The sequence below is a fragment of the Mirounga leonina genome, unplaced genomic scaffold (assembly GCF_011800145.1).
Source record: "Mirounga leonina isolate KUSES-001 unplaced genomic scaffold, KU_Mleo_1.0 Mir_53, whole genome shotgun sequence".
In the NCBI taxonomy this organism is placed as follows: Eukaryota; Metazoa; Chordata; class Mammalia; order Carnivora; family Phocidae; genus Mirounga; species Mirounga leonina.
The window spans coordinates 32,973,825-32,985,983 of record NW_023270807.1 but is presented as its reverse complement, the minus strand read 5'-3'; the positions used below and the strand labels follow the sequence as shown (position 1 = coordinate 32,985,983).

Genomic DNA, 12,159 nt, shown 5'->3' with positions numbered 1-12,159 from the left:
CTTCGCCAGTAATATTTTAGCGCAAGGGACTCAAGGTGCTTGGCTCTATTTTGAATATAAATAAAAATTACCTCAAGATTTATGGTTTCATATTTGTCTAGTAAGTTGTTTTTAGTGATCAAACGTGAAAAAGTCTTTGTTTAAGTCCTATTTATCAATACTCTTGCTAAATTGATTAGTTTTGAAACATAATCTTATTAATATTTCAATAAAAAGAAACTATTAGAATGATCTTTACCCCTTGATCTTAGGCAGCTCAATGTGATTGTTCTTTTAGCTCCTCTAATTCTATCTAAATTTTAGTGAACTTCATATTCCATTAGGACCACATGCTAAGAATATCAGAAATAGAGATAAGCATGTTCTATTAAACATCATTATCAGTTGAAATTGCTCATGTAGATTATCGGAATATGACACTGTTAATTAACAGTAAGATAATTACTCTCAATTTGTTTCAACAGGGAAATCCAGAAAGAAGGAATGCTCAAAGATATTTTATTGTACATCATCATAATGTGTGGTAATAGATATTCCGAGTATTAGAAAGGTAATTGCTCCTATTCTGAACATTTATATTTCTTGGGCCTCTCATCAAGCCCCAAATTCCTTCAATGAGACTTCTATTTCTGATATTTCTGGAAACTAGCTAAGAACAAATATAAAATATGCCTTGTTCATATTGAGCCTGCTTTAGGTAAGATGGCACTTGGATTCCTGTGGTCTTTTCCCTTTCAGCAGGGTATTTGCATTGTAAAAAGACAAGAGCACAACTGGTGATTTAAACAAACTTCATGCAAATTTCTTACAACTCATGGAATGTAAACTAGGGATGTGTATTTTGTGTCACATCTGCTCAACCCTACTCTGAAAGCAGACCAACTGCTATGGGACTAAAGAAGAGATCAGTAAACTACAGCCCATGGGCAAAATGTAGCCCGCTTCCTGCATTTACGAATAAAATTTTATTGGAGTACAGCCATGCTAACTTGTTTGTATAGCTTTCACACTACAATGACATCATAAAGTAAATGCAACAGAGACTGTCCAATATAGCCGAAATATTTACTATCTGGCCCTTGACAGGAAAAGTTTTTTTAACACTGGACTAAAGGATGCTCTGTGGATTTAATCATATTAGAAGAAACTCCCGTAAATGTGACTGAGCAATCTCTAACATTATGACTCCAGTCGTATGCTAGATAGGACCGAATGGTCTGTAGGCGATATTACACAACACCAGAAAAATGCTCAACCCACTCCCATCCCAGTTACGTTAGGGAAATGTTTCTGCTGCTTTACCTGAACTGTATTTTAGCAAGAACGTTAAGAAAGCTAGTTGCATTTTTATACCATGGATACAGACCCAGTTTATATAAACAGTATTGCCAACTCACCTGATTCTACCCCGGGGGTGCTCAGATTGCTCTGACATAAAGCTTGTGCTGCTGAGGCGTGAGGCACTGCTGGTTCGGGAAATGGCGGACACATCACTGACATCACTATCTGATGATTTGGCAGAGACGTTATCACAGCTTCTGTACTGATCTCTATGTATGTTATACTAAAGATTAAAAACAAGAAAGTGTGAGCTCCATCATCAGGTTGTGGGAAAAGAGACATACACGGTGAGGTTAATGACTACTTAGCCCATGCCAAGTAAAAGTGTACTTTCATAAAAGTAGGTGTGGAATCTGAGATAATAGAAACACTAAGGTAATATCTGATTTCCAATACAAAAGTCCTACATCCTCTGAGTCATAAAAAATGGCTTATGAAACTTTAAATGCTTGAGTGGAAAATTCATTGAATAAATTACGGGCATATACTTGAAACTTCAAAATGTCCTTTTTTCCAGTGTATCGGTTTCTCTGTTCCTGCTTTGATTTTCATTATTGCCTGTTTTGTTCAACTCTACTCTATGCATAGTATAGACTGCTTCTATCTGCTTCTATTTGTTCACCTCTACTCTATGCATGGTATAGACTGCTTCTATCTATTTTGATTCTTTCCGAAACTATTCAATTTACCTATATATTTTCCCTGTTCCAAGACTTCAGCGTTTCAAATTTCTTCAAAAAATGTATCTCTTCACAAAGAAGGGCTGGTATTAAAGTTGAGGGGCTCTGCCAAAGAGGAGTAAAGCAATGGAAGTAAAGACTGGACTCCAATTTTCTACTGTAGTTTAATTAGACATTTTCAGATTTAAACTATCAGCTCAGTGTCAAAAGAAAAAAAAATGGGATTCCTATTAAAATTTGAATATACACTATACGTTGTGTTTTTAAATTTGTCTTTGATATTCAAATTCTAAGATTTTAGGAATCACTAGGTAGAAGATTAAAACATGCAAAGTTGTCAGAGCAGTTAATATACTCTTCTTTCTACTTGACTTTTATTGCAGTGGATGACACAGCAAGTAGATTTATGTATTATTATTTAACATATGTGTTTTCATTACAATAAATTGGTTATAAAATAATTACTTAAACTTAATTACATATAATTTAAAAATATCTAATATACTAAGTGATTTCTCTTATTTTTGGTATTGGAAGTTAAGATAATAAACTTATTAATAAAAGAACATATGACTAAACATTGGATATTTAAGTTTATTAACTAGGAATTTAATTTTACATTTATGCATTAAGATATGAAAATATCAAATGTTTATTAAACTTGTAGGAAAACTCATCTATCCTCTGATGCTCCATATCAGATGAGTTTTAATGAACCTAAAATAATCCAAACACTATTTATAAAAATTTCTATAAATAATTGTCTTGCTGAAGTACACTAAGTAAAATGATGCTAAAACCCTGGATCTGTATATACAAAAAGAAGTATAAAGCAGTATTTTTTTTTTTTAATCCTAGAAAAGAGAATCCTGTTTACTTAATAATTCCTCAGATAAGAGTAGTTGAGGCCTGAGGTATTTATATGTTAGTTTTAATTCTTCACCTCTATGTGTACGTATTGGGCAAAGAATTTCACATCAAGTATGAAAACAACTCCAAATTATAGACTATCAATGAAATTATCTTTTCAAAGAATTTTTTTCATAATTGAGTAAGTTGTTTATGAAAGCCATATGTTAAATTATAATCCAAAAGAAAATTCATATATGTGCAGAACTGAGCTACTTCTACAACTTCATGTATGATCTAACATTAATACGATTTAACATAACGTGCATTTTAAAGTAATGTGACAATGTTTCACCATCAAATTCTGTTATATCTTATACCATGATCCTGACATGATTCATTTCAATCAGAACTGTTTTTATCTACAGAGTAGATGTGGTACAAACTAAACACAGTTTTACACAGCTATCCTCACAGCAGGATCTGAATTTAATACTGTTAGTGGGGTACAAATGTAAGTCCTATATTACTTGTCTTGGAAACTATTTTGCTAAGTACATATATCATATAATGATTATGATGTTTCCAAACATACTGAAATGATAGCCTGTCCATGAGGGGATATGAAAGAATTGGGTTCTAATACAGTAAAAATTTACCCAGCTGTAGATTTTTTGCCACTGTGTTGACACCCAGAACAAATGTTCCCTTTATTTGGCAAATGCCAATAATAAGCAGTGTAGACCTATAGCATAGGATGTGTGAGTATACACAAAACTATTTCTCCAACTAAAGAAATTTTCCTTCTCTATAAGCCATCTCTTCCTCAACATTTTTGTATATAGACTTTTGCTATTTCAGCAAAGAGATTAAACAAGGGATTTTAAAAGATTGTATATCATATTAAGTTTTTCAATGCTGGGCCAAAGAACAATCCATCACTTTAACACAAGATCACAGTTTTCTTTGCATTTAGTTATTTGAAGGAAATGAAAGACTTTTATCTTCACTTTTTACTACTATTATTTACTTATTTTCAAAATCTGTTAGGAGTTTAAAAAATCACTTGATATTTCATCAAGCATAATTTGTTAAATTTCCTATTTAATGATTAAACATTTTAATGGAAATAAATTAATTGTATTTTGATAAATATAATATCACTGGGAGGAATTTATACTAGTCATACAGCAGGGAAATAAGTCATTGATGTGAGGGCAGATTCTAATTATAGGGCAGCTATTTTTAAACATAGTAATAAACATTTAGCAGCTACCTACAAAACCCATCCCATCAATCTTGGTTGCTGTTCCTGGGTTATAGAAACATAAACACTCTTTAAAATGTGAGTGCCTAAAATGCAAACTTACCCTCCAATTATGAATTTCACCCCATCATTAAGGAATGCAACACTGTATAACATCATTGAAAAAATAGCCTAGTATCACATTTCAGGGATCCTGAAATAGTCTCCTGTGTTTCCAAAAGGAAAGTTAGTGCCAATTCCCTGCTCAAGACAGGGTTCGGGAGGTTCCATATTTTAAAGGAGGTGTCAGGTTTGAAACATCTTAGGAATTATAGTATATTTGTCTAATAATTCTTTGCCCTGAAGAAAATCTAGTTCTATTGGTGTATGGTTCTAAGTATTTTGAGAATGGTTAACTAATTTCTAATTTGGCAGAATTTCGACAAAGGTGTTCATCCAAAATGTCAAATGGATTAAAACACTAAAAAAGAATCAAGAAAGGAATAAAGTTCAAAAGTTAATGAATATTAAATTTATGACAATACTAGTTCTTGATTATATAATTTTGTAAAGTAAATTATAAAACGGTTGGGGAAAAAGGATAACAAATGAGAAAGAACTTTTCTCAAGTATATATGAGATATCTAACTGAAATGCCTTCTCTTGGAAATGAAACTTTACTTAAAATGGAAAACTACTTAAATGATTTCCTAATGAAATGGAACATCTTAAAAATTTTATTGTAAGCATTAGATCACAATATGAATATTAGAACTGTGGAGGATTTATCTTTTACTTGACATATAAAATAAAAAATAAGCTAATTATTTGTTATTTAATCTTATATGTTTTTCCTATCCTGTTATAAGTTCTTAAAGATACCATATCCTTGGTCTCACATTTATTGATACAATATGTCATAATTTTATTTAGGTAACACGGTAGTATCAATTTATACAGTAAGAACAACAGTAATATTAGTTTGAAAACAATGGGTTTCTTAATAGTCAAATGGGATGAGAGAGAAAAAGAAAAAGGTGCAAAGAAGGAAGCAAAGACAGAATATGATAATTTAACTGCTTGCAAATTGAGTCACAGAACTTCTGAATCAAACTGGAATGATGTACATTTCCATGATGTAAGAAGCAGAACACAGCAGTACGTAAGTTTCAGATAAGGAGTTTTAGGGCTCATCACACCACAGAAAGGCTTTACTAATTCTGGGGAAGCCTCAGTTTTCATAAATTTGGTAAATAAGAGAGCTGGAATAGAAGATTAATTTCAGGTATGTTCAGTTCTAAATTTCTATGAGTCAGAGAATATGGTATCTCCCAACCAAGAAAAACCTACCTTTGATTTATTATAAATATTAAGTATTACTGGTTATTTAGGCTTTTTTTCCCCTTAAGATTTATTTATTTATTTTAGAGAGAGAGTGCATGAGCAGGAGGGGCAGAGGGCAAGGGAGAATCTCAAGCAGACTCTGTGCTGAGTGGGGAGCCTGATGTGATGTTTGATCTCACGACCCTGAGATCATGACCTGAGCAGAAACCAAGAGTCTGAGGCTTAACTGACTACACCACTCAGGCGCCCCTAATGTTGTTTAGACTTCAAAGGCACTTCATTTTGTAAATTTTTTGATCAACTGATTGATGATTAGAGTCCTACTTCAGAATGATCCAGAAAGGCTTTAAGTAGTACCCTGATTACCCTGATTGTTTACCTCCTTCTTGTTTCCATACTGGCCCTAACTTTGACTTGCTGTTCTATTTGACCTTATCCTTTCACATAATGCTAAGAAATTAATAAGGCATTTCCAGCTTTAATGAAGCATTCCCAGTTTAAAGAATCTTTCTAAATAACTGCATCCAACTGTTGGAGGAAGAAAACTTAAATTATCCTGCATTCTAATCGCTACTGCATTTGTTGTAAAAGAAAACAAAAATGATGATGATATTCATAAAGAAGACAGACAAATAAGCTAAGTAATAATAATTAAGAATGAACCACAGAGAAGACTTGTGGACCTGGAATCAGCAACTCTATGGCACATCAAGATATTCCACTCACTGTATTTTTTTTGTTTTGTTTTGTTTTAAATGATTTTACTGTTTGAAGTGTTGTTTCAGAGTCCTAGGGTACTGAGCCTCACTGCTCAGGGAACCTAGGCATTGTCTGAGTTGGAAATCCTCCTACAGCTAACTAAGATTTTACATGGTAAAATGCATCCAATACATAGGACTCTTTGAGTCTGGTGACAAGTCATATTTTGTGACCACCTCTATTTTTTTGTATTAGTCTCTGAATATCTGGCCATGTAAAGATCAACCTCTAATATTTACACATAAGTAGGTTTTTCTACATTCATATTTCAAGGTCACAATACTGAATTAGTATAGTTTTTATTTAATTTTGAATTTCTCAAAGGTCATTATTTCCAAAAGGGCTTCTTGACATAAAATTATAACAAGTTATTCTGTAAAGGCTGCTGCCACTTTTGTAGTATTAATATATACTATATATTTATATAAAATAAAAATTAATATATAATACATAAATAAAAATATATATTTAAAATAAACTATATATTTAAAATTGCTTTATGAGGTAAAAAAATTCTATGCCTATTTTAATTAAAATTATTAGATGCTAGTTAGCAGTTTATAAACTCCTAGTGTATCCTTACAAAATAATACTGAAATATAAATTAAATGTTTTCTTGCCTCTTGAAATTGTGGAGTTCAGTTTCTAAGAATTTGAAATCACTTACTTTTCTTACTAAAGACAGATCAAGAAGAAATCTCACATTGCATAACTTATGTCATTCACTAATAAATCTCAATAGTCAATATCAACCTAAAATAGTATTTAAGACTATAAATCTATGTATATCTTAATATTTTAAATGCAATATTAAATGAGATTCAAGTAACAAAATAGCTTCATATACCTTGCTTATTTATGTGAATTTGACTATTGACAATAGATAATTAAGGGACTTTAATATGAAGTATTTACATTTTCTTTTTAGAAAAAACATTAAATCCCAGTTAACTAATATTTTAACAGAGCTATATATCTTGTGAAAATATCAAGAGGACCGAGGTTATGATGCAAGACCATCAGGTGAATGATAACTTCTCTAACATAACTTGGCACTTGTTAATCCTACCGCTATACACACTGTACATTTTTAAAAGGGAAACTATTGGTTGGATACTACTAGTTTTACCTTGGAATATTGCTCGCGATCAAGTTCTTGACTAGAACCAGACCCTGTTGTCTGCTTAAATCGATGCACTTTCATTTTCATCTGTCTTGTTCGCTCCTCCACTACTAAGCTTGCTGCAAAAACACACAATGGAAGCCTATTAACACAGGCGAAGCACCTTTTGGAACTGAATGGTTTAAGATTTCAATTCTTTTGATATGATTTCAAGTAAATGAAATTTAGAAATAACACATGACTAATAAACAAAATGCAGAATATACAATGCTAGCACCTGTTAATCTAAAGATGAACATGACTCAAATCACACAAAATGGGGAACACAAATGTTAGTAACAAAATATAAGTACTCTATTTCTTCACCTGATATGAAATATTTTCAATTCCATTCGTAAATGACCATGTGAAATCAGATTCAATCGTGAAAATATGCCTTCCATTTAATCAACTGGTTGTTGCATGTACATATATAGAGAAAACAAATATGCATACTGAACACATCACACATATATGCACATGCTTAACATGCATGCACACACCCACTTAACATCCTCAGCTAATAGCAGTCACCGAAAAATGGTTGTAATTAATAAGCATCTGCTTTTGAGGCATTCTTATAATTTCTACCAGCAGTGTTACTTGAATATTTGCCAGTCTTAAAAATGGCCTAAGAGAAAAAATTGTTTTCTATTTCTGGTGGCTATGTCTGATCACATATATGAAATTCTAATGTTTTGAAAATACAATATAAAATTTTTAGCTCTTTAATTTATAATATGTACAGAAATGCATTACATTTAAGTCTTTCTTAATCTCCTAAGTAGCAAGTGTGACTGTTTAGATGGGAAAATTACAGCCTTTGATAAAATACAAGTTATTTTAAGTCAGAATCCATCATAAGCAGCTTAGCTTCAAGACCATACCATTAATTTATACATTTTTACAAATGAAGGGGAAAAAGGAGCTAAGGGCACAGTTGTGTGTAGAATGAACTTTTCAAAACATACACTTGTGTTGTGTGATACCTATGTTTATTTTTTACAATCTTTTGACAATTTTCCAGACTATTCAACTTTTGTAACCAGTGCTAAGATTTATTTTTAAGTTGTGTATATACACATTATTTATGGGGAAAAAAACTTCTTTGTGTGATTAAAGTATTGGGGCTTCTGCCAAGAGGGACTAATGACTTATAAGGATAATATAAATGTTGATCTATGTGACTGACTTGGCTACTACTGATTTTACCTCTTATGAGGAGTTTATAAAGACACCTGCTGGCAAATGTTTCCATTGCAATGATTAAAGGCCTATCATGCTCGATAAAAGACACTGACACCGATTATAAAAATTAAGTAAATATGTAGCTTTTATTGTGTGTTCAAGTACAGACTAATAGCACGAGATATAAATACATAGCTTGAAATGTGTGGGTAAATGTTTTAATTATACTTTTAGCATAAAATTATTAGGTGTTTAGCTCTGTTTAAATTCAGTAAATTAGGTAGACGATATCCATTCCTGACATCACAGTTTTGTGAATTAAGCAATGATGCACAATTGCTTTGAAAATGTTGACTGCAGAGACAGTAAATGATGACTATTATGATTAAAAGATGATACAATGGAGATCTTGAGAAAAGTAGTAGAAATTTATTAAATACTTGACAATATAGGAGTCGTAATGAGTACTATAAAGTAAAAGGCTATCTGAGATTAATTAGAAATTGAGACAAAATTATTGAGAAAGATGAGTTGCATTTACCAAAACCATATGCCATACAAGAAAATGTACAAATATCTGCTCTCTGCCTTCTGCCTATGGTGTGGGTACGTCTGGATACTTGCTCAGTCATTTGCTTTGAACTTTGAGGAAATCAAATGAACTGTATGTAATCAGTTGTACTCTACACTTAAAGCTTAAAGTAACTCATAGCCATCTCTACTTGTGATAAAAGCAAACTTAAATGGCAGTAGCTTAATATTCTCACCAAATGATATTAATTTTAAGAAATGTTTCACATTGATTGGCCCATAGCTTTGTAACTCTCACTTTTAGTATCATGAAATTCTTAGGGAAGACAGTTACTTGGCACTGAAAAGATAATTTCCCAAGAACTATTAGCCTGAAGCAATCTGAAACAGTTCTGGGTGATTTTACCTTGCCAGGACAACGCCTCATTTCTCTACATAGGATTACTTAGTTTATGACATGGCTGTATTTAAATCTTTATTTGGAAAACTCAAAACTAAATCATGAGGAGACAGTGGTAGCCTAACTGAAACGAATCCTAAAATGGTTTTAAATGACTTCATTTTGACCTTCCCAAAATGATTAATGCACTATCTTTATTCCTAAAGGAGGGAAAGTTGACATCTTTTAATCCATCAAAGAAAGAAAATCCCCAAATTTTGACTCAAAATTGCAAGTAGACTCCCTTGACTAGCCAGCAAAAATGTAGTTCCCACGCTATCCTCGTGGCCTGCTCTCAGATTCCAAGAACAGAAGCAAGATGCCGATAGCCTATCATTGACTTACTCATATCAAAAGATCAAATAATTACATACAATTCACATTTTTTTTAGTAGTTCTCATTATTTCCTTATGGTATGTACATTAGTGTGTATTCTGAAATAATACAAGTGATCGTGTTTCAGTAAAAGTTTTTTTTTTTCCATAAACATCAACGAAGAAGCTTCCGTGTGAATTTGGAGAGTTTTTAACTTTTCTACACAGTTCGCTTACTTGCATTTTATGTTTAAACCATCTATTGTCAAATGAAATGACATTATTTCTGAATTATTGGTGTGTTTATCTAAATAGAAAAACAAATATATGAATTAAAATAAAATATCACAAATTTGAACCAGAGGACATGATTATTAATGTACATGATTTACAAAGAATAACAGATACTTAGTAACGACTAAAAGTGAATTGAATCCTTGGACTATGGTTATCTGTTGAGTGTCCCAGTATAAGTAAAATTAACACCAGCTCAGAAAGCTCTAGTATCTTACTTTGAAAAGAATGATCATTTAAAATTTTTGTATTGACACTTTTAATGTCAATGCAAAACTAAAATATGGAATATTTTTCAGTTCTCCCACAAATCCTAGCACTAAATTCACATTTTAGGAGCATCCTGAATGTTGGTAGCATTATTGTAAACTAACAAAATCATTAAAATGCCAGTTACTATTCTGTTATAAAAAGAATTTAAAAATTGGGGGACTTCTGGGTTTTAACTTTTTTTTTTAATTTCAAAACTGCCATATAGTAGAGAGTTAAACCCCTCTCATTTTCTACAACAAATTTAATTATCATGTAATTGCATTTAGTCTTTTAATGGACATATAGCTTAGATACAACACAGTGAAAAAAAGAAGGATGTTTGTTAAGCCTGAGCTTTAGCTATAACTGAGATAGAGTGATATGAATAAACAATTCTTCTCTCCCTCTAAGGTGCAATTAACACTGTAATTTTATACAAAAGTTCTTTAAGTTGGAATTTTTCTCTGTCTTTCTACAAGCTGAATGCTGTGTCTGATGTTGAATAAACTGTGCTTCTTAAAAAGCAGATAGTAACTTAGCTAAAAAATATTTATTGAATTTTATCTATTTTCTTTAGATTCACTTCACTTACACTATTATTTTTAAACTCTGACATTTTTGTATATATGTCAAATATCAACTCAATAATATAATTAAGAAAGAATAAAACTAGAATTTTATGGGTTAATTTAAAACCATACTTAGGAAATCATTTCTTCTAAACTCAACAAGGACTCTGATTGAAGCATCAAATGGTGAGAAAAGTAAATACAATTTTAAAAGTCTATAATTTATCATAATTTTCTAATGGAAAGTATTAGATATTATTAAAAAGACAGACTAAAATAATTGTTTCTCTTCTTATGTCCCATACTTTGCTATGAATTCTTACTCTAACAGTATGGATGATCTTTGATGAAACTACAAAGAAGCTGAGATCATTTGCAAATACTGTTTGTACCTACATGCATTTCTTCTAGATCTATACCTTTCATAAGATTATTAAAGAGGCCAGTGACTTAAGAAATAATAAAAAAATAAAAAACTTAAGATCTTTAGTAAATCTTCTCCCCTAACCCTCACTGAAACCTTCCCTAACCCTCAGTGAACCCTCACTGAAAAATTTCCATAGTATATCACCTTCTGCAAAGAGAATGTAATTTTTCTGTGAAATTCTTTTGACTTACAGACATTTGTGATTTGCTTAAAAATATTTTAAATATTATAGTTATGTGTAATTTAAGATAATTATAATTTAAGCATTATACATTCTTAAGTATATTTAAAATACTATTCATGAATTTACAATTATATAAAGATAAATTTGCTCTGATCCTCAAATCCTTAAATCTTCATTTCTTCCTATGCATCTACAAATTAACATGAATTTGGAACTTCAAATGTTTGTGCTTATAGGCAAAAAAGAAAATCCATACAAAGTATTGTTAAACCTTCCAATACTTTCGAGTATTCTAGGTGAAACATAAGTGTAAAGGAGAATAGGAACAATAAAAATTTCTATATTACTAAGTATATTAAAGTAATAACATCATGAGTATTTTACTTTGTAGCAGGGTTAGCTGGTACATCTGTCAATGATGACAGAGGATAATGTCGGGACATGATAACTAAGCTTGTCAAGTCAACTACCAAGTCCTATCACACTTTGGGAATAGAAAGACTAAGCCTCTACTTCCTTGCTGTTTAGTAGTACAATGAGAGTTCAGTAATAATGGAGTCCCATCTTTGCTCCAATGTA

At 31.4% G+C, this 12,159-nt stretch overlaps 1 protein-coding gene across 1 annotated transcript in view; it reads right to left on the bottom strand.

The window, feature by feature from the left end:
* Positions 1 to 12,159, bottom strand: part of RIMS1 (regulating synaptic membrane exocytosis 1) — a 289,231-nt gene that overhangs the window by 92,689 nt on the left and 184,383 nt on the right. Inside the window, exons 22-23 of the mRNA XM_034991516.1 lie at positions 7,349 to 7,461; positions 1,398 to 1,564 (exon numbers count right to left, since the gene is read on the bottom strand). Coding sequence (XP_034847407.1) covers positions 1,398 to 1,564; positions 7,349 to 7,461 — 280 coding nt within the window. The remainder of the gene's footprint in view (positions 1 to 1,397; positions 1,565 to 7,348; positions 7,462 to 12,159) is intronic.